General features: G+C 43.9%; 1 protein-coding gene across 5 annotated transcripts in view; it reads left to right on the forward strand.

Moving 5' to 3' along the window:
- SASH1 (SAM and SH3 domain containing 1) overlaps nucleotides 1–23,000 on the forward strand; it is a 309,610-nt gene extending 286,610 nt beyond the window's left edge. For all 5 annotated transcript variants that reach the window (XM_059400910.1, XM_059400909.1, XM_059400911.1 and 2 more), the window contains 6 exons: nucleotides 175–384; nucleotides 1,143–1,293; nucleotides 5,439–5,552; nucleotides 16,088–17,199; nucleotides 18,392–18,523; nucleotides 19,659–23,000. In XM_059400910.1, coding sequence (XP_059256893.1) covers nucleotides 175–384; nucleotides 1,143–1,293; nucleotides 5,439–5,552; nucleotides 16,088–17,199; nucleotides 18,392–18,523; nucleotides 19,659–19,922 — 1,983 coding nt within the window. In that variant the 3' untranslated portion in view covers nucleotides 19,923–23,000. The remainder of the gene's footprint in view (nucleotides 1–174; nucleotides 385–1,142; nucleotides 1,294–5,438; nucleotides 5,553–16,087; nucleotides 17,200–18,391; nucleotides 18,524–19,658) is intronic.
- Nucleotides 23,001–23,911: the final 911 nt, after the last annotated feature.

A 23,911-nucleotide genomic window follows, 5' to 3' on the forward strand; every position in this document is an offset into this window, starting at 1 on the left:
GGGGTGGAGGGTAGGAGACCTCAGGCATGCAAGGAATCTGGCTCTCTGCCAGGCTCCCAATTACGTAGAGTGATTTGTGGAACCTGATTCTGGCCTTCAGTAGCTTCCCTTCTACATGATGGTTCATGCCTAGAGATGGAGCTAATGGAAAGATCTCTGTTCCCTGGGCCACAGAAAGGAGACATCATCGATATAATCAGCAAGCCACCCATGGGCACCTGGATGGGTCTGTTGAATAACAAGGTCGGCACATTCAAGTTCATCTACGTAGATGTGCTAAATGAGGAAGAGGAGAAACCCAAGCGCCCCACCAGGAGGAGGAGGAAAGGAAGACCACCCCAGCCCAAATCTGTGGAAGATCTCCTGGATCGGATCAACCTGAAAGTCAGCTTCTTCCTGTTCCAGTCACACGTGGCACCCTGTTGCCTTTTCCTTTTCCTAAATTAAGCAAGGGCACTTTCCGGGAAGGGGAGGGGTGGTCTGTGTCATCCAGCAGGGCAGCCCTTTACTAGGACGAGTATATTACTCGAAAGACATAGGTACCAGCATGCTAATGATGCTGTTGACTTCTGCTGGGGGTGACCACCCACGTCCCGGGTCAGAATGTGCTGCTAGCCCCAAAAGCTCGGCTTTCAAAGAGCTGTGAGCACAAAGCCCTGGGCACCCCCAGGCCTTGAGGAGTGGCCCACTGCCCCCCAACCCCATTATTCCTGGGATCTAGTGCACTGGGGCCCCAGCAGGAGATCCTGTGTCCTTGCAAATTCTCTTGCTCCTGAGGAAGTCACAAGGCTTTGAATTGGATTTTGGTAGCTCTGTAAATGAAGGGAAAGTGACCCCCATGGTTCGCTGTGTGGCATTAAAGGCATCAGTCAGGGCAAAGGCCCAATTAAAATGCGAGCCAGTGGAGTCCATCTCAGCCTACAAGGTACAGCTTCTTAGCCCGTGATTAATGAGATGCCCCGCCGGCCTGCTAAGCCGTGCAGCTGGGAGGTACAGAACGGATGATGAATGAGTGTTACGGATCTTCCAGTTAGCACAAAAGTGACTGCGGAAAGGGTTCAGGGCTTTGAGGCCGTGTGTTGGCCAAGTATCCCAGAGCAGCACTTGCTGACTCCCCGTGTCTTCTGTTCCTTCCCTCACAGGAGCACATGCCCACTTTCCTGTTCAATGGGTACGAAGACCTGGACACATTTAAGCTCCTGGAGGAGGAGGACTTGGATGAGTTAAATATCAGGGACCCGGAGCACAGGGCTGTTCTCTTGACAGCAGTGGAGCTGTTGCAGGAATATGACAGTAAGCACCCAGGGGTCCCTCGTTTAGCCACATGCTGGGGTCCCTGGAGTCACTCTATTGGTCCTGCTCCATTCCGGGCCAGGGTCCATCTTGCATTAGGTCAAACGGCAAAAAAGGCATGAATTCCCCGTGTAGCCATTTTGGTTGATGGGAGGGCAAAAGAAGACCTTCCTGCTGGTGCCTCTCCTGGCATGTTTCTAGGTAACATGGAAGAAAACACTCTCTCCTTTGTCCTTACACGGCAGAGGCCTCCTTCAGCCTGGTGGGCTCCACAGCAGGTCATTGGGCTGCCAGGGCACCAAAGGAGCGGTCACACTGCGAGTGTCCTGCCAGCCAAGGGCCCGTCCCTCCTCAGAGCACTCCAGAGTTGTTCCCTTATCAAAGGGGAGGGCTAATGAGTAAATGACACTCATCAGCTTCCCCTGAAGCAGCGGGAACTACCTGAGGGGAACTTGGAGAGCGGAGAATCCCATGTTTTACGGTCTCCACCGAGGCGAGAGCTCGGCTTTACAGTCCATGGTGCAGAGTTCAGTGAGCTCACGGCTTTTACAGTCTGTTTGAATACACCGTATCCTCTGCTCCATTAACCTAGTCTTATCTGCTCTTTATTCTCCAACCTGACATCAGAAATACCCCTGAAATTATTCATTAAGAGGGGAGTATCTTTTCTAGTTACTGAATTCAGATGCATTTTCTTTCAAATGTTCTGCTTCACCAGCTAATAGCATTTCTATTGCTAAAAGACAAACCAAAACCATAGTTAATGGTGGGGAAAAAAGTCTACATGACTGGATGTATCAGGCCCAGGAGACACAGAAGTGAGTGAGTACAGTTAAATTCATTTCTGCTTAATCGGTCCTCCCCCTGAATTAACTGAGAAACACAGAGGACCACATACCACTAGATAGGTATCTGAACCCTAGATAAACATACTGCCTTCAAGGATAGATCTGAAGAGAATTGTGCTTCATAGTTAATCCTACTTTATAACCAGGTCTCTTGGGAGGGGAGCTGTCACTTGGGGTAGGGCCATGTGGCCTGGTTGTGGACAGAGAGCCTTCTGGCCCCGTGCCTGGTCTGGCCAGCCGGCTGTATTAATATCAATTAATGTTAAATCACCTACTCTCCTGGACCACATCTGCTCTTCTATTTGCTCTCCCTCAGCCACTGAGAACAGCTGGCTTATGAACCCAGCTATTACGTTTCCTGTAGCATTCAGAGCATGGGGGAGTGAAGCTACACACTGGGCTTCGTCTCTTCCCTGCCACATGGGCTCAGATTCATTGCCCCTCCTGGGAGCATGTCCTGAGGTTGGCACGAGGGGATATTTTATAGGAGGGAATCTGCCTTTCATGATATATACTCAGAAGTCTAAGGAGGGCTCTTCGCTACTTTCTAAATACCATTGCAGAGCTGTGTTGGGCCATTGCTTAGACTATCCCCCAGTGTACAAAGTAGCCCTTCCTGTTCCTGGTTCTCAAAGGCTTCAGGGACTCCGGGGTGCTGATGAGTGCCAATGGTCTGGATCCGGACCTATCCTAGGATTATAAGACTTTACATTCAGTGCAGTTAAATTTTGTTTAAGAAGTAAAAACCTAAAGGAACACCATAGATTTCTGGCAAAGTAAATCTCTGTGCACTAGATCATCTAGAAATCTACTGAGATCTTAAAGCTTTTCTAGCTCAGCTTCTCACAAGAGCAAGAGGTGCATCTCCAGCATTGTTTGGCAGGCAGACCTCCCAGTCACTCTGATTGCACATCTGTGTATGGGGAGTGCAGGCCTTCGTGCAGAGTTCCACTTGGAAAAGACTGTCTGATAGCATTTCCTTGCAATGACTCCAAAATCACTGTCCTAAGCCTGCCAGATAAAAACTCTTATTAGATAATTTTAATAAGAATTTTAATCAGCAATTATTTCTAATATACCGAAAACTACAGAGAAAAAACAAATCCACATATCTACTTCTTAAAGCCAACTACAGCTAACAGTTTGGCCTATTGGCTTCAGTTTTTTAAAGAATACAAGGAACTGTTTAAAAGCTCACTGAAAGGCCTGCTATCCAAGAATCCCATTCTCTCTTCCTTCCCAAGGTTATTCTTACTCCCTGTTGTGTATGTGAGATGCAGGAGGGCTTTAACCAAAAGTCCCTTCAGGTCCAAGTTCAGGTCATACCCACACAGGGTTTCAGCCCCCCAAACCCAGTCCTCCGAGCTTCTTTGCCCATGAGAATTTTCATGGTCCTAGCTCACCTTCTTTCTTCTCCTTCATACCTTGGCATTCATGCTAGTAAGTGGGGGAGAGGATATGGCCTTGAATCTGCCATCCATCTGAGTGCTCTCCCTAATGAAGGTGGTCAAGTCACTTGGTAAATACTGGCTTTTAGTGTGAGGAACTTTTCCTAAACTTGATAGTTGGACTCCTGCTAAGTAGCTGAATGAATCTTTCAGGAAGTGACCGTAGCCCCTTGATGTAGGCCTCTGAACTATATCCTCTGAACTGGTTTTCAGGTAATGTGAGGGATCCCCTCACTCCTCGTAACTTCAGGAACCCTGGCTGTGTCTGGTGAGGCTGGCAGCCGTGAAGATGCAGACACAGTCGGCATTTTCATACTGTAACAGGGACAAGTGTTCTCTTTTATTCCCATCGGTCAGCACTATGGAGTCTGTTTTGGCTGTGGCGGTACAGTGAACTGTCTCGCCAAGGACAAACTACATTGATTCCTCTTCTTGGGTTGTAACTGATAGCTGAAAGCCCTCATTTTACATGTATCAGTTTCCTAAATAACATATCAGACGAGGACAAAGGCCACTTCAAATCCACAGACTCTTCCACATAATGAGGACATCACTCTAGAATGTTCCACTTTATGGTGGGGGGGGGGAAGGTTTTGCTGTTGTGCTTCCATTAATTTTTCATTAGTCATTTAAAAAATAGCACTTCTTAATTTGGGGTTCTACTTCGAGGGCTTCCTCAGCCATGATTAGTGTCAGAAAACGGTTTCCATGTGAGAAATGCAAACAGGAAGTGGAGAGTGGGCAGGAGGGACAGCTGGCACATTGTGGAATGGCAGTCATCTGCCTTCCTACAATTCACTGTTTAATGACCTGAGAAACAGGATCAGATTTCTGGGGGTTTTATTTTATTTTTTTAAATGTATGTGGTCAGGGGAAGGGCAATGAAGAGAAAGGAAAATAAATTTAAGCCATTTATGCTGAAAATGTTTTTTTGGCCTCTGTTTTATGTGACCAAGTACTTTCTCTGCATAATAATACAAAGATGTTTTTCCTGTAACCTCATTCCCTGTAAGGTCTTGTGTGCCCACTCTGTAGAATGGGTGGGTGATGTCACTGGGTGATGAAGGCCCCCCTCCCCCTTATTTCCCATGTGATTGACTTTAGGCACATTTCCTGGACAGAACACCAGGTAGTTCTCTTTAAGGGTTCTTTTAGTCACCCACCTGAAGAGTGTTCATGACTCAGTGTCCCAGTTAGGGGGATTCCTAAACCTTCCCTGTCTTACTTTTGTACACAGGGAATAGAAATGCTGACCCCAAACAAAGAAAGGGCAGAAAGGAAAGAAAACCTCCGAACACACTACAGACAACAAAAACAGAAGGATTTGACATGTGCCCCTATCAGGTTCATGTCCCCATTTGCCAATCTTACTCCTGTTGAGAGAATACGAGAGCCAGCGCTTATCGCCAAGACCTAAGAATGCTCCCAAATTGTAATAAAATTCAATATTTCATTTACCATTTACTTTCACATTGGCTTCCAAATTGGGAAAGCTGGTGACCAATAACTTGAAAGACAAATCTTAAGATAACCTGCTTATGAAAAGGGAATATTCACTCTTGGCTCCCAATCCACGGTACCATCCCTCAGAAAGCTTCCCGGACTGCCCACACAGTGCTCTGAATTCTCCCTCTTCCTGGCTGGCCTGAAGCCAGAGCCATCCTCTGGGTAATGACCTGCACAAAATCTGTTCTGAGCTCCTCCATTTTAATTTCATTTACTTTTAAACAGTTAGCTCTGTTCCAGAAGTTCAAGGCCTAAAAAGGTATGGGGATAGCAGGATAAAATCAGGAAAACCTTGGCTTTTCCCTCCCCTTATGATTCCCTGCTGTGTGTTAACCTTCTCCAGGTAACAGCGACCAGTCAGAATCCCAGGAGAAGCTGTTGGTGGACAGCCAGGGCCTGAGCGGATGCTCTCCACGAGACTCAGGATGCTACGAAAGCAGTGAGAACCTGGAACACGGTAATGTCCACACAGATAATTACGAATGCGCCTTAATACATAAACCACTTGGGTCATTTATGACTCAATTTCTTCCTCAGCCTAAGCCATGCTTTTGGGGAAACTGGCAATAGGGAGAAGAATTATTCCAGGATCACTGGTGCTTAATTAAGATTCTTAAAAAGACTGAACAACTCTCAGGAAACTAGGCAGTGGACGTTTTTGAGAAACAAGTGGTCTTCTCAATCTTCCATCCCAGTCCACACATAAATGGAGAATTGAAGACACCTTCAGAGAAAGGACCCTCAACTTCCTGTTGCCCTGAGGCTCTTGGAGCCTGAACCCCGAGGTGGATCATGAAAAGAGCCATAGGGTCTAGAACCATAAGTCCCAGTTCTGAGGGGTTTGAACCCTGAAGAGAACATTTACAAGCCTAAGACTTCAGTCAAATGACTTCATGCCTCTGAGCCCCGTCACCACTGAAACAGTAAATGAGTTTCTTTCTTATAGATTGTTCTAAGAGCTAACCAAAGTAAGGATATATTAATACCTGGCATTTATTAAACACAGACTACGAACTGGGCAGTCAGCCCGAGCGCAGCAGCCCCCGGTGTTGGGACACTACCCAGGGACAGGCTGACGTGTTCTCTCGTGGATCATGGCTGCAGGCACTCCATGATGAACAGACAGATTCTGGCAGTGGTGCATTAGAGATGACAGTGCAAAAACATCTAAATTCATTCTGAAAGAAAGTGAAAAGACTGACTTTATCTAAATATTCCTGCTTCCTTTCCGTGGAAGCTATATCTCTAAATAAATACAGGCTAGATGATTAAATCTTAAACCACCACATTTTTGTTAAAAAAAAAAAAAATCTCAAAATAGACATCACCCAACTACACGCATCTGATACGGTACTTCCTTCTCTCTCAGAGAGCATGACTGAGGCTCAGTGTTATGGCCCCAGACTTCACGGCAGCAGGCCAGGCCCACCCATGCTGTCCTCACCAGAAGGGAAGATGTTTTTGCCCTTAGTTGGGGTATGAAGTACCGGACTCACACAGATGACAAACACAGCCCGAATCTGTGGTTCACTGTTATAATCTGTCCGTCACAGTTACGCACACACAGATGTTCAGTAGACAGGTTTGGGAACCATAGGATCAGCCATAAATTTCACTTTGAAAAGGAGCACAACAGTATGCAAGCAAGGTAGAAAACTGCCAAAAGTCCACAACTCACACCAAAAAGCACTTGAGAAGCAAGATGTTTTCCAAATAGGTGTGACTTTTTTTTCCCCCGTCTTTTCTGCCTGGTCCACTTGACAGTTAAGAACATGGTCAGTATCTCTGCCCAAAGCCACCTCCATTCAAATCTTGAACCAAGCTGTTCTAGTTCTCACTAGGAAAGTACTTTCACTGAGTGCCGAAATGAATGTGACAGTGCTCGTGAGGCAACCCATAGGCCCTGGTCAGTGGCGTCCTATGTGCCAGGTCCCAGGGGCTAGGCCATAGGAGGGATGGCAGCCATGGGGGACAGGGGATGCCCCAGCTTTGCCTTGAGCCACCTCTACACCTCAGCTCAGATCTTTTTATAAATGAAGCTTCATTAAAAAGGGTACTCTTGCTTTGAAAATACCTGATTTGAAAAGTACAATTTCCTGAGAAAGGAGTATTCTGTTACCATTAGGAACTGGGCAGGAATGTTCTCCTTCCTGACCCCTCCTCGCTCCCCGTCTGTAGTCAGTCTCTACTCTGCTCCTCCCGACTGCCGCCGGAGGCAGTGTAAACTGCATCCAAAATACCTGCAGCTGTAAAACCGAAATTGTGTGTCTCCTGCGTCCTCTTCTCTTCACAGTAAAAACCAGCATTTGAGTGTTGGGAGCTATTAGGTCCGTAAGGAAAACAATTTACCAGCTAGACCATCCATTCAGGGTCCCAACAGCAGCAGTGTCGTAAACACCTTGGCGGCTGTGTGACCTGAGTGCAGAGCAGTTACTGAGGTGGAGGGTGAGGTGACAGCCACATGTCTGTCATACTTGTTTCCTCCCTGTCCTAACAGGGAGGCACTCAGTAGGGAATTTCAGGAAGCTTCCGTGTCTCAAAAAGGCGGCTTATGTGGAATGGGGCCCGGGGCATCCCGCTTTACCATGGGTGGCTCTGGCTTCCTGTTGTGGCCCCCAGAGTCCCAATAGAGCAAGATCAGTAGTAAAGGATCCCCTGTACTTCTGTCAATCACATGAAGACCATCATGAAAAATGCCCAGAGGTGATAGTTTTTAGCTGTCACTGGAATCCTTTCAAGTAGCCCTTAGGTTAAAATACTGAGCACCGACTGAACTAAAGCTTCTTAAACTGCAGCTTGCAATTCATTAGTGGATTGGAGTAGTAGTTTTTTTTTTATTTGATAGAGAGAGATCACAAGTAGGCAGAGAGGCAGACAGAGAGAGAGGGGAAAGCAGGCTCCCCTGCTGAGCAGAGAGCCCGATGTGGGGCTCGATCCCAGGACCCTGAGATCATGACCTGAGCTGAAGGCAGAGGCTTAAACCACTGAGCCACCCAGACGCCCCCATTAGTGGATTGGAAAAATCATTTTAAATGGTCATGAAAAGCAGTTTTGTAAAACAGAATAGAAGAGAAAATACCAGGGTGTGTTCCAAAGGTAAGACTGGTATTGTTAGACTTGTAATCTTTTTCCAGTGTGGATGTGTCTCTGTGCACATGCGTGTATACTGGCTGAATGTAGAATGTGTTTCTTACTCTCAGTCAGAATTTAAACAAATAGTTTGAGAGCCATCATGGGCCCTAAAACCAAGACAAGAGTGTGGGGGGAGGGACAGCGATCAGGCAGAGTACAGACTTTAAGGAGACACTCACGCCCAGGTACTCGCCTGCACCTGCCTGGCCCTGACAGCAGCCACCTCCCACCTCCACCGGTGCCCCGGGCACTTTGCTCACCTCACCCTAATCCCAGTTCTGATGAGCATTTTGGGGACCTCAAACTTTGATCCATGAACTCTGCCAAAGTGTCTTATCAATTTGGGGAGATAGTGGTTCTCCCAAAACTCTAGTGTTACAGCAGCCTCAGTTAAGATGGGACTGAAAACCCACCTGGGAAGAGGGCAGAGTAGGTGAATCCTAAGCTCACCTTATCCCATAGACACAACCAGGTAACAGCCTCATCAGTGCATCCAACCCAGAAAACACCCCAAAGATGGGCAAGACAGACTTTCCAGTTCACTGTTGAGAGAAGGACAAAGCAAAAAGGTAGGAGGGGTGGAGACATGGCCAGGAACTAAATCCTAGTGAGACTAACCACAAATAGGAGGGATACCCCATGCACTGGAGAACTGAGAACAGACGCCACACTAGGCACACTAGACAAGGGGGACCAGCAATGGAAGAGATGGCTTTGAAAACCAGTGGGTTTCAGGTTTGTGGGTTTTTAACAACCAGCTGGGCTGAACTACAGGTACTTTAAAAATCAGTGGCTCAGCTTCAAGAGAGCTGAGCGGGATAGGAAATAGTCCTTGCCCTTAAAGAGCTAGCATAACAAACAAGCCCGCCAAGATATGGCACAGAAGCAGCAGTTTGAAAAGCACAGGGTATGTGTACAGGAGATTTATTTACTAAGAATGGGTGCTGGAGAGACTGGGCTCTTTAGGAGACTTCTCCAAGAACAAAAAAGCAGGCAGGTACCATTGCCTCCATCCCCACCTGGACCACCTGTAGGAAACAGGGTGAACACTCTCTAGCTACCTTGCTAGCACCACACACACAGCCTCTGTGTTCTCCTGTGGACTTGCCCCATCCAGACCATCTCAGTTGGCAGGACTCCTTCCAAAGTGGATCTCACCAGGACCCAACCTAGAAGCATCCCTGGCAGGGACTTTTCCTTTTCCAAAGTGACTCCCGCCCCGCAGAGAGGGGAAGATAACCACACTCCTCCAGTACACTCAGCCCCAGCAGCCAAACCTTCTAACCAGCAGTGCAGGGTGAGTGCCCTATGGATAGGTGCATCTGTAGTGCTGGCAGCCATCTGGCCAGCCTGCCAGCCCTGTCCACCAACAGAAGCTTCTCAGGACAACAACTAGAGAACCCCCTACAGCTGAGTGTGACAGCAGCCCTTGCAAATAGGCAGAGGGCAGGCATCTGGTCTGACTGCCAACACCACCCAAGTGAAAGCCCATGACCACCCCAAACTGACTCTTAGCATAGGGACCAAACACAGCCCACAGCAGCTGACTGGACTGAAGGCAAACTGTTGAGGCTCAGCCGCAACAGTAGGGTTTAGGCAGTCCGCACAGAAGACCCCTTGAAGCTCCTGGCTGAGGTGAACAGGTGACCACAGAACCTCTTCTTTGTAAGGCTACATAAAGAGACATAACTGACTACCCTAATAAGCAGAAACAAATGCAGAGTTAAACAAAATAAGGAGACCGAAGAATATGTCCCCAATGAAAGAATAGGACATAAATACAGACAAAGAGCTAAATGAAAGAGATAGGTAATATGCCCAATGAAGAATTCAAAATAATGGTCATAAAAATACTCACTGGGTTTGAGAAGAGTGGAGTATCTCAGACCTTCAACAAAGATAGAAAATAGGAAAAGGAACCAATCAGAGATTAACTCAATAACTCAATAACTGCAATTATGTGCAATTATAATACACTAGAAGGAATCAGTAGTAGAATAGAGGAGGCAGAGAATGGATCAGTGAGCTGGAAGACGGGACTGGAAAGCAACTAGGCTGAAACATCAAAAAAAAAAAAAAAAGGAAAGAAAGAAAGAAAAAGAAAAAGAATGAGAATAGGTTAAGGACACTCAGCGACATAATCAAGCATAATAACTTCACATTATAGGGATCCCAGGAGAAGAGAGAGAAAAGGGTGCAGAAAACTGATTTTAAGAAATGATAGCTGAAAACTTCCCTCGTCTGGGGAAGGAAACAGACATCCAGATCCAGGAGGCAAAGAGAGCCCCCAATAAAAGCAGTCCAAGGAAGTCCACACCAAGACACGTAATAACTGGCAAAAAGTAGTGACAAAGAGACTTTTTAAAGCGGCAAGAGAGAAGAGTTAACATATAAGGAAAGCCCCATAAGGCTATATCAGCTGATTATTCAGCAGAACCATTGCAGGGGCCGGAAGGGAATGGCATGATATATTCAAAGTGCTGACAGGAAAACAACAACAACAACAACAACAACAACAAAACCAAAAATACCCTACCCAGCAAGGCTGTTATTCAGAGTATACAAACAGAAGTTCAAAGAGTTCATCACCACTAACCCAGCCTTACAAGAAATGCTAAAGGGAATTATTTGAGTGGAAAGGAAACACCATAATCAGGGGTAAGAAAATGATGAAAGGAAAACATTTCAGAGGTGAATACAAAAAGTAACAGATCATAGTAGTACGTAAAAGTAGTAGATCAATCACTTATAACACCAGTACTGAGATTAAAGCACAAAAGCAGTAAAATCAATTGTATCTATAAAAATCAGTCAAGTGATTCACAAAATAAGATGTAAAATATGACATTATACACATAAAACATGGGGTTGAGGGAGTAAAGATTTAGTGCTTTTAGAATGATTTCAAACTTAAGTGACCACCAACTTAATATAGACTGCTATGTGCATGGGGTGTTGTATATCAAACTAATGGTAACCACAAATCAAAAACCTGTAATAGACATGTAAAAATACAGTGGGAAATGAATCCAAGCATATCACCAGAGAAGGCTATCAAACCACAAGGGAAGAGATTAAGAGAAAAGAGGAACAGGGAAGAACTAAAATAACTGTAAAACAAGTAACAAAATGGCAATAAGTACATACTTAATTATTACCTTGAGTTTTTGGATTTTTTAAAAAAGATTTTATATATTAGAGAGAGAGCACAAGCACAAGTGGGTTAGGGGCAAAGGGAGAAACAGACTCCCACTGCTCAGGGAGCCCGACATGGGGCTCGATCCCCTAACCCTGGGATCATGACCTGAGCTGAAAGCAGACACTTAACTGACTGAGCCACCGAGGCGCCCCAGTAATTACTTGAATGTAAATGGACTAAATGCTTCAATAAAAAGGTGGGGTGACTGAATGTATAAAAAAGCAATACCCATCTCTATGCTACCTACAAGAGATTTATTTCAGACCTAGACACATACAGAGTGAAAGTGAAAGGATAGAAAAGCATTTACCATGCAAATGGAAGTAAAAAAGAAGCTGGTATGGCAGTATTTATCTTGGAACAAATAGATTTTAAAATGGATAATGTAACAAGAGGCAGAGAAGAATACTACATAATGATAAAGGGAACAATCCAGTAAGAGGATATAACATTTGTAAAACTTTATGCACCCAACATGGGAGTACCTGAATATATAAAACAATATTAACAGACATAAAGGAAGAAATTGGGAGTAATACAATGATAGTAGGGGACTTGAACACCCTACTTACTTGGATGCACAGATCATCCAGACAGAAAATCAACAAGGAAACAGTGGCTTTGAATGACAACAATGGGTCAGATGGACCTAATAGATATATTCAGAACATTCTACCCCAGAACAGAATACACATTCAAGTGCACATGGAACATTCTTCAAAATAGATCACATGTTAGCCCAAGAAACAAGTCTCAGCAAATTCAAAAAGGTTGAGTGATATCAGGTATCTTTTCCAACCACAAAGGTATGAAACTAGAAATCAACCAGAAACTAGAAACTAGAAATCAACTAGAAATCTGGAAAGAGCACAAATACAAGAAGGCTAAATAATGTACTAATAAACAATGAACGGGTCAACCAAAAACTCAAAGAGGAAATAAGCAAATACATGGAGACTAATGAAAATGAAAACACAATGGTCCAAAATCTTTGTGATACAGCAAAAGCTGTTGTAAGAGAGGAGCTTATACAACATAGGCCTACCTCAGGAAACAGGAAAAAAATCTCAAACAACCTAACCTTACACCTAAAGGAGCTACACAAAGAAGAAAGCCCAAAGCCACTAGAGGAAGCAAGGATCAGAGCAGAAATAAATGAAATACAGACTAAAAAACAAATGGAACAGATGGAATCAGGAGCTGGTTCTTTGAAAAGATAAGAAAATTGATAGTATCTTTAGCTAGACTCATCAAAACCAGAAATGAAAGCAAAAGAACTGACACACAGAAAAACAAAGGCTATTATGAAAAATTACATGCCAACAAATTGGTCAACCTAGAAGAAATGGGTAAGTTCCTACAAACCTAACCTTCCAAAATTGAATCAGGAAGAAAGAGAAAATTTGAACAGATCACTTACAAGCAATGAAACTGGAAGGCAATTTTGCTCAACACTCTACCATCAATAATGCCACTAGCAAGGACATTGAATCAGTAATTTAAAAAAACAACAACAACTCTCAACAAGGGGTGCCTGGGTGGCTCAGTAGGTTAAGCGTCTGACACTTGATATCCACTCAGGTCATGATCTCAACAGTTTTGAGATCCAGTCCCACATGGGGCTCCATGCTCAGCATGGAGCCTGCTTAACATTCTCTTTTTCCCCTCCCTCCCTGACTTGCACATGTATAGGTGCTCTGTCTCTTTAAAAAAAAAAAAAAAAAAAAAATTAAAAAAGCCAAACTCTCAACCAGAAAAACCAGAACCAGATGGTTTCACAGATGAATTCTGTGAGACATTTAAAAAAGAATAGGGGGTACCTGGGTGGCCCAGTTGGTTAGGCATCCAGCTCTAGATTTCAGCTCAAGTGATAATCCTCAGGGTTGAGGGACTGAGCCCAAGTCCAGGTCCATGCTCAGAGGGGAGTCTGCTGCTCTCCCTCTGCCTCTCCCCCTACTCATGCTCTCTTTCTCTCTAAAATAAATATATTTTTAAAAAACAGTAAAAATAGAATTATCATATTATGATCCAGTAATTTCACCACTGGGTATTGACCCAAAGAAAATGAAAACACTAATTTGAAAAGATATATGCCCTCTTTAGCTTATTGCAGGATTATTTATAGTAGCCAAGATATGGAAGCAACCCATGTCCACTGATAGATGGATAAAGATGCACTATATATGCTCAGCTACAGAAAAAGAATAAAATCTTGCCATTTGCAGCAACATGAATGGACCTAAAGGGTATAATGCCAAGTGCAATCAGTCAGAGAAAGACAAATACCGTATGATTCCACTCATATTTGGATTTAAGAAACAAAATGAACAGAGAGAGACTATTAAATACAGAGAACAAAGGGAAGGTGGTGGGGAATGGGTGAAAGAGATAAAGGGGATGAAGAGTACACTTGGTGAGCACTGAGAAATGTACGGAATCATTGAATCATTGTATTGTACACCTGAAACTAGCACAACACAGTGTGGAGACTACTCATGAACACTAGAAAGCACTGGGGCACAGTGAACTCCCAGTTCTAGTCAACGTCGAAGTCTTCCTGTAAGTCCCCAAGATTTTTCCTCTCCTGTTAATAACCTTTCCACATCCAAACATTTTCAGGAATTTCATTCCCCAAACTGTTTTTGGATTGGTAAGGATTTCACAGATAACACTGGAAGGCAGACTGAATGCTTTTTCAAAAGAATCAAGGAGTACCTGCTGAGGAATGACAGAAGCTGGCAAACTGTACTTGACCTACAGGGTGAACCCAAGGATCTTTGCAGGACAAGTAGATGTGGAAGTGCAATCTATACACTCAGCTTCTATTAATAGCCAAAGTGAAGGAAAGCTATTTTAACTAATTTTTACACTTTACGTTTAGCAGGATATGCTTCATAAAGAAGTAATTTCTCTTTTCCATTTTACCTGTGATGACTAAAAAAAATGGGACTGCGGTCAGTATTCTTAGGAGTAACAATGGCCTGACATTCTCCATGTAACTAATGAAATAATTATGTATAGCACTTAGCATGTTGCTAACACAGGCAGACGGGGTCTTGGGCCTCACATCATCACACATAAGGGAGGACTGAGGCCATCTGACCATGCATCTGCTTTGCCAAGTACAGAATACTTCATGTGTTGATTTGTGTCTGATTTAAAAGGATGGGGCCATTTATAAGTCTGGTTGAGGTGGCTCTTGTTTTTATCCATCTTGGTGTCTGGAGTTATGCCTGACATCATACATTTAGTATTATCAGTTTGGAATTTGAGTTTGGTAGAAAACGGGAATCCTGGAAGGAATCTGATTTTCTCTGCTGATAATGGCCAATCCATTAGTAATGTCACGGTGCCCTGGCCTTTTCTCCTTGTTCCTTCTCCCTCAGTTGTACAGCACACAGAGGCTTTATGAGAGAAGGTCTTTCATTTACCTAAAAGTATCCATATCCAGGTTCCCAGAGTGGGCACCATCTCTACTCCTGCCTAATCCAGTCCATCTACCACCCAATGTCTCCTCACTGCTGTTTTATTGAAAGGCTGAGATTGCTTAATGGGGAGATGTCAAAATTTCTAAATTAAAATATTTCATTAGAAATGTTTACTGAAGTAATAGACCAGGAAGAAAGCCTTTCTTTCAGAGATTACAGTATGCCTTTTCTTTGTATCTTCCAAACCTGATATGGGTTTAAAATCTTTGTCTTTTTCTATTGGCCTGGAATAGTAGGATCATCTGGGATATTCTCAGGCATTTCAACCCATCGTCAAAGCACACATCAAACATGGGATTAACCGAAATAGAGCAAAGGACAGTTAATTATGGAGTGTCTGTGTTAAAAGCACTGATGAAAACTAAGCATTTGGCACAGGGCCTGACCACACAAAGTAAATTCTCTGTAAAGCTTATCAAGCAATACTAGCAGTAGACTTCAACTTAACCACCATCAAATCAGTAGATGATGTCTGGTGAATCAGTTCAATTATCAGCCTGATAACTGATCTTAATCAGGGCTGTTGCTCCCCTGGAAATTAGAACCATATTAGTATTTTACAGATTATGTCAGGCAAAATACTTAGTGAAGCTTGTTTACTGACTTATACCAAGATGGGCTGACTTGTTTCTAGGATGCACTGACTTCACACACACCAACAAGCCAGAGTAAGAGGGGAGAGCTTAGAGAAAGGCGTACTTTGAGAGTTCTGTGGTCACCAGTAAACGTTAGGGTGACACTGGTAGAATCCAATCCACCGGCCCTTCGCAGCCTGACCTCAGGAAATTGGCCTCCCTGAAAGAAATCCCGTCCTATGCTTTCTAAACTGTGTACAGATGATCAAACTCTATTATTTCTAGGCCTAATGTCTAGATTTATTTTACTGCCTGACATAGCCTATTCCTTTTCCTCATGACAAATAATTTCAGTCTCTACGGGTCCATTAATTAGTCTGAGAATTCTTTCTAAAAATAAAGCTGGGGCCATAATAACCTTCTGTCACCCAACGTCCTAAATGGTGATTTTTCTGTCCTTAGCATCATTCAGCAATGGGACACAGGAGTTGGAGATATCAATTACGTCAGCATGTCTTTACACATTAGTCTGACTGATTTGTGTTTTTGTGTTTTTGGTTTTTTTTTTTAATGACTAAGATATTTCCTTGTCTCACAGGCAAGAGTCGGAAGACTGGCCTTCTCTCTGTCAAGTCGTCAACGGAGTCCAGCTTAAAGTCGTTCAACAGGAATCAGCTGGGCCACTACCCAACGCTGCCTTTAACAAAGTCGGCCGATGCACTGAAGCAGGGGGAGGAGGGCAGGCTGGGCAGCGGCCTTTCCCCTCGCGCTTCCAAGTGCTGTGACCAGCCGTGTGGGGCTGGTCCGAACAAAAACCGAAGAAGCCTCCCTGTTTCCATCTGTCGGAGCTGCGAGACCCTGGAGGGCCCTCAGGCTGTGGAAGCTTGGCCTCGATCCCACTCCCTGGATGACCTTCAAGGAGAGCCTGCTGCTGAGAAGGATGTGCCTGGCAAGGTGACAGACCCCTGCCCTCAGACTGTACCACAAGTGCCACAAAAGACAACCCCCTTCATCGCAAAGGTTCAAAGCCCCAAACGAGACCCTGCTGTTGACAATGCACTGCTACTGACCCAAAGCAAGAGATGTTCTGAACCTCAGAAGCCAGCGACTAGGAAACTGGAAGGCTCCACAGCACCCTCTCCCCGTGGCGCATCCCCTCCTCCGTGTCTGCCCAAAACCTACGATGCCCAACATCCCGGAGTCAAACCCAGTTTAACAAGGATGCCTCTTGAGGGTCACAGGAAAGGACTCGAGTTTGAAGGAACGTATCACCCCCCGGGCACCAAAGAAGGCCTAGCTGCTGAGCAGAGGGGCCCCGAGACAAGAGCACAGGCCAAGCATCCCGCCCAGCCTCCGCCTGTTCCTGCCAAGAAGAGCCGAGAGCGCCTGGCCAACGGACTCCACCCGAGCCCCCCTGGCCCCAATGCCCCAAGCCTGCCTGCAAAAAAGGGCAGCCCCAGTGACTGTCACTCACCTCAGGCTTCCAGGCCTCCCTCAGGACAGGAGCCTGGCAGCCCCCTGAGCGCCAGACCACCGCCCTGGCTCTCCGAGCTCCCAGAGAGCACAAGCCTCCAGGAGCACGGCGTGAAGCTGGGCCCAGCTCTGACCAGGAAGATCTCCTGCGCTCGGGGAGTCGATCTGGAAATGCTCACGGAAAACAAGTTACGAGCTGAAGGCATCGATCTCACTGAGGAGCCATACTCTGATAAGGTACTGAAGGCCATAAGGGCCTCTGCTTCTTTAAGTCAGGCAGCCTGGTGAGAAGAGCTGCACAGCTGCCCCACAGAGCTGGCCTAGTGGTGAGGGCACCCCCACCGATACTTTGCCGAGGGTGGGGGGGGTGGGGGGCGGTGGCAGGGGAGGCAGGTGCTGGCATGGATGGGAGCCACGTCCAGATGAAACACAGACAGTCTTGGACTTTTCCTTTCTTTTCCTTTTCTCTCTTCTTTTGCTTATTTTTAATTTTGGCAGCTGTATTTTGCAGGGAGAGCTGGTTCCAGAAACGGCTGGCTTACTGGACAGACTTGTAGTTTCCAATGTTTACGAACCTGTATGTTTATAAATGTTAACAAATCCCCATTTCATTTCCTATTTGTAAAATGGGATTAATAATAAGCCACACAGCTACCTTCTGCAGGTATTATTAGGAACAAGTAAATGTGAACACACTCTGAAAATTGCAGAACCCTTTTCAGACATAATTATATTGTATAGTTATCTGTATGAGTGATGGGGGAATGATTATGAGATCTCTCCCTGTACCAGAAACACCGCGGAAACTCATATCATGAAAACTCAATGCTTATTTGAAAAAAGAGAGAGAGAGAGAGAGTAGATCTACCAATACCAAAAGGATTCTGAAGACAAATGATAATAGATGTAGCTGTGCATTACTCCTAAGAATGCATATTCTTTGATAATGCATTCCTGGGAGTCCTGGTTATAAAACTCTTTTGACCACAAATCCCTTAAAGTACGATCCTCCACCCCTTGCTCCTCCTCCTTGATCTTTAGTGAACCAACCCCTCTGAATGGAGGGTAGTGAGAGCTGTTCTCTACAGTAAGCACTGGCCGACGGCCTGACAGGGTAAGAGAGATGCAGCGCCAACAGCAGATGCCCTATGTAGGTCTCCCCTGCAGACTGGGAGATGGTCTGCAGTACCACTTCCGCTTTACTTACATTTCAAAACATTTTCCTAGAATTCATCGGTACCAGAAAGATCAAAATGTAAACCCATTCTCTCTAAAACATCCACCCTGACTACAAATACATTCATTTAAATGAAAACTGTTGGTGCTACTTTCCAGTAGCTACCAGTGTCTTCCCCTACCTCGTGTTTGCAGTTGTTGAAGAAGAGATTCCCTGCAGCCCTTGATGCCGTGTTTCTGTTCCCTTCTGCAGCATGGCCGCTGTGGAATCCCTGAAGCCCTGGTGCAGAGATACGCCGAGGACTTAGATCAGCCCGAGAGGGATGTTGCCACCCACATGGACCAGATTCGCGTGAAGCTTCTGCGGAAGCAGCACCGCATGGCGGTGAGCAGCTGGCGCCTGTGGTGCCCCCAGCTCAGCTTTTGAAGCCCATTTAGTCAGAGTGCTGAATGAAGAGCATGCTGGCAACTTTAAGTAGCCCTGGGAGCACAGCCACTACCAAAAGGAGACACCTGGAGGGAAAGGAATATATATTCAGTCTGCAAAGTTTTCGAAATTCAGTTTGGGAAAGAAGGAAAAATGAAAATGTTCTATAATCCTAGCAGTATGAAAAAGGTCTTAAAAATCTGTCTAGTCATCTTTTCTGCACATACAATAGTAAATGAACAGGTCTGAAACCCATTTTCAGTGATCAGATCATGAATCTGTTCCTGAACATGCTTTTATCAGTATGTCAAAATGCTCTAGTAAATGTGCCCTCTTTTAACCAATCCTACCTATATTGTTGAAACACTTAAATTTTCCACCAACTTATTTCAAAAAATTTAGTAAAGAATGCCCTTGTTAATATATAATCTTTGTATAGACTCCCAAGGTTAATTTCTGAGTATATAATTAGTGCTTTAAGGGGGTTTGCTTCCACAAGCATATACAAGGTCCCAAGGACTTGCACACTTGATAGTACACTACCTTCCTGAAAGAGAAGCACCTGGTCTTCTCAGAAGTAGTGTAAACGTCCATTTCCCTCCTCTAGCCAACACTTGGTATCACTGTATTTTAATTTCTTTATAACTACATGGATGAAATATTTAGTTTTCCAGTTAATGTAGATTCAAAGTACAGTGGAAAATCTGTTTTATAAAAACTCTGCCCATGGACTGTCTTGTCTGCCGCACACTGCGGAGGCCTGCCTCTTGAATTACCTAGGGATTTCCTTGAAGGAGACAAAATAACAGGGTATAGAAATGCTTACAGTTTGGAGACTTGGACACATAATTAGGATTAGAGCTGATTTCAAGTACTTTCAAGAACCTGAAAAACTTCCTTTAAGATATGTCTCCCCTTTGAGAAGCTGAGAAAGAATTCTTGAGGCTACTCTTGGTCTCGGACATCTCATGGCACGAGCGCTTTCCAGTAGTCTGGCAGTGTACTATTTGAGTCGTGCTTCTTTTAGTTATAGAAGGAGCCCTCTGGCGGCCTATGTCAAGTCTTTATAAAATTGCTTTCTTTCTTTATCCAGATCCCAAGTGGTGGACTCACAGAAATCTGTAGAAAGCCCCTCTCTCCCGGATGCATTTCATCTGTGTCAGATTGGCTGGTTTCCATCGGTCTACCCATGTACACCAGCGCCCTCACCGAAGCCGGGTTCAGCACACTGGGCCAAGTGCCTTCTCTGTCCCACATTTGCCTTCAGGAGGCCGGCATCACAGAGGAGAGACACATAAGCAAGCTCATGTCTGCAGCCAGACTCTTCAAACTGCCACCAGGCCCCGAGGCCATGTAGCCAGGCCCATAACGGAGCTCCCTGGACCAGAGCCACCCTTTCACTGTGCTTATGCTAATGCAATTCCTCCTCCTCGGGACAGGCAGACCAGATCCAGAAGAAAGGCCTAGTGTATGGCCACACAGAGCATGAAACCTTGGCACAGGACTGATGACCCTCTCTCCTCCAGAAAAGCCCCCTCGAGGAAACTGGTGTGGTTCTCTTTGACCCCCAAAGAAAAGACAAGCACTTATTTTTATTTTCAGAACACAAAGGACCAGGAAGCCAACTTGCCACACATGCTGTGCCTCCAGTCTGTCTTGGTGTGCCGGGAAGGCTGGGAGCAGAGGGAGGGGCAGCCTGTTTTGTGTCTGAGAACGCCCTTGCCCTTCTGCCTGTCGCCCTGCAGGATACCTGAGGGCCAGACAGGCTTTAGCTAGGCCAAAGTAACAGACTCGGGAGTTCACTGTACACTATTGACCATGCCTGTTTGTTCAAAAGTAAGAAAATCTGGCTGCACTAGGGAAAAAAAAAATCCTGTTCTCCTTTAAGTAAACAAGAGACATTTTAATAATTGCTTTCTAGCAATCAGCTTTTATTTGCCTTAATATAAGCTTTGAAGCAGTTATCCTAGTGTTCACTACCCTGTAACCATAGTTTCCAATCTTCAGCTTAGACTGCCATCTAACATATGTGAGATGTTTTCAGCAAAAAACAAAAATGGGCTTTTCTAATTGCCTCAACTCTAACATGGCTTATTTTGTAGGGGTGTTTATCAGGCACAAAGTTCCTGTTGGCTTTCAGTTTTTACACTAACTACAAATCCAGTAAAAAGCTATCTGAAATTCAGAGATGGGGTGTGTACATGAGTGTGTGTGCACGTGTGGGTGAGCGTGTGTGTGTGTGTGTGTGTGTGTGTATAGCAACTACCTTCACTTTAATCAGTTTAGTTTTGTTTACCACGTTGGTCATTGTGCTGCAGTATTGACTTGGACTCCTGACCACACCCATCCCCAAATCAGCTAACAGATCAGCTTTGTAAAGTCATTGGAAGGTTGACTATTTCAGAAAGATGTTTTTAAAAAGGGAAGCAGTTTGTAAGCTATTTAAAAAAAATTTTTTCTTTCATAACTTAGATACCATTTTCCTTCCTATATTCTTTTAATTCGGATAAAAGTTCACTTTGGAGCCAGATAAACCACGTTAACTACGTATTAGGTATTTGCATATTTTCAATTGTTTTCCAACTGATTGTAGCATTTTCCATCCTTTTTTAGTGTGGTGTCTGATTTTTCTAGCACACAGAAATTCAGGCAACTAAATTAAGGTTTCTGTTGCTTACTAAATGAATTTCCTTTACATTCTTAATCATGAGAACTATTTTAAGCACTGAATGTGATCATTTACAATAGAAACACTTTGAACACAAAGCCTTGATCAAAAGCTCTTAAACATTTCATCTGCTCATTAAAATGATTTCCCTCAGGGGGGTTAAAAGTGATTTCATTTACAAAGCCGTCTTCAGCATTTGCTCTCTGTACTTGGATCCATGTTTCTGAGGAAAAGGAGATGTTCTCAGGTGATAAATTTTTTCATGCTTTGGTACACATTTAAAAAATATAGGTCTCTTCGATAATAATCACCTTCTAGAAGATGCCATGTGAAGAAGTTGTGGAAATGCAGACTAAAAAGCTCAAGCTGCCCATTTTCTACTGAAATCTTAAGAACAGCCCGTATTACCACCTTGGGTTGTGTGCACAGCCCCCGCGGAACGGAACTGGGTTGCAGGCTACCTGTGACCATGCCGGAGATGCGTCTCTCTTGCTGGGACGGACGTGGGTGTGAGGACATGCGCTCCTCCCCCAGCTGCCCAGTGCCTTGGCCGGACATTCTGCGATCCTACTCATCATTTAAGCTGACTGCACCCAGGTCCCGAAGTTGACCACAAAGGAGGAGAAATCTGTGAAATTTCCCAGCTAGTTCATTTGCAGTGTAAGATTTTCATGTCAGTAAAAGTGGCACCAGAAAATAGAGGAGTTTTTTGAGAATGCCAAACCATATTTTTGTCACTCTTCTTTGGAAGTCATTGCCTTTGCATAGAAAAATCAAATTCAGGGACCATGAATGATTTTCAGTGGGAAGATCTTCCTAATATGGGGTCTGATAAGGTTTTTACTTTATTGTGCTTTAAAAAATTTTAAAAGAACCTTTTTTTTAATTGTTAGTGTTTGTTTGGACTTCGCTTTAAACGTTTAATTTGATCCTAGAAAATCCTGAATGTGTGTGTGTGACTTTTAATGAAGGTGGTTTAGGGGCCACCTGTCAGAAGACAGGTGTGAGGCATCAGCAATATCTTGTTTTAATCAGTTGCACTTGGTATAGAATGTTGAGGAAGGGTGAAAAGTGTAATCTTTGGAAAGCACAAAAGAAACCTAGAAAGGCAGTTTGGCTCAGGTAGCTACACATCCGTTGTGTGTAATTTTTAAAGCTGTCTAGAAGAAATTCAGCCAACCCCAACCACTATTTACATTCCCAGATAACCAAGAAGCAGATAGATTTTCATGGCCTTCCGTAGCAGCCCTATTCTCTGTCCTGATCCCATGTGTGGGTGAATTTGGAAGTTACTAGTCTATGGCAAACCAGTTCCTGACATAGCAAAATTTGCTTTCATAACTGCAGCAAAAGAAATCAGTTCAAGTCAATGCTGCATGTATGTACTGTATTATTTTCACAAAATATAATAGTCTGAGTCCGAGTTATCTTGATTTTAAATTGATAGAGAAAACAAACTGTCAAGCAAGTTATATAACAACTAACAACATTGCACTTTCTGTATATGAAATCAATATTTAAATAACTTATTTTTCTCCATTGCTGTTCTTAAACATTGTAAGTAGCTGTAATATACCAGTCCCAATATGTCCTTGCGATTGCTTCAGCCCAGGAAAGCTGTGTATTGTTTTAAAAATTGTAAAAATTGTGACGATTCATTTAGCAAAGAGAAAGGTGGACAGAAGGGTTTTCCTATGTATCAAAACTTGTCTATAATTATGTCATCTATGTACCTAGAAAAAAAATAAATTTCTTCAGTTGACTATGCCTCTCTTGTTGTTCCTTGGTATTTCAAAGATGGAGTAGAAGTGAAATTTACAAAGTATATACAAACATTTGTAGAACTTTACTTCTGCGTCATCAACAAAACTCGCTAACACACATTCCTTCTCTTTGCCAGCTTATTGCTTTTCCCAAATATTGCATAATCAAAGCCTATAACCACATCTTCTGAGATCAGAAGGAATTTAGGAAGTCATCTGTACTCTTAAGTCCATCAACTTTCAAGTGAAGAACCTAGTCCATGTAGGTGGTTGACTTGCCCAGTATTACAGTTAAATGGTAACAAAACCTAAGCCTTTCATTGAAAGAAAAAAAATTTAGGTTGGGATATTATAGAAATTGACTTGACAAAAATCATTTTTTAATACTGGTGTATCAAAATTGATATAAAAACTTTTTAAATTAGGAGCTGTGTAATAAAAATTTTGAGTGGGTAACACCCATACTTGAGAGTGAAAAAAGAAAAAAATCATCCTCTCCCTTCCTCCCAGCCACCTGTTTCTGTCTTTGCAGATCAAGAGCATAACCAGTGTTTGCAGTTCTTTTCAGAACTGCTCCACATATTTACAAATATAACTCTATATTTTTCCCATAGAGGAATGACATATTCTTCATACTTCCTCACCTTGATTTTACATTCAATGTATCTTGGAGATCTTTTCATATCACAACTCCTCCATTCTCTTAAAGGTTGTATAACATTCTGTTATGCCAATAATTTAATCACTCTTCAGTGGAAGGATAACAGCTTGCCATTACAAAAAAGCTGTTAGGAATACCCTTGTACTTAGGTCACTTAGCACGTGGAACTGTGTTAGAATTATGCGTACTTTAGATTTTGATGGAATATTTTAAATCCACTGGTAGATTTCACTAAAGAAAGCTTTACTATGATA

This window comes from Mustela nigripes, chromosome 5 (assembly GCF_022355385.1).
Source record: "Mustela nigripes isolate SB6536 chromosome 5, MUSNIG.SB6536, whole genome shotgun sequence".
In the NCBI taxonomy this organism is placed as follows: Eukaryota; Metazoa; Chordata; class Mammalia; order Carnivora; family Mustelidae; genus Mustela; species Mustela nigripes.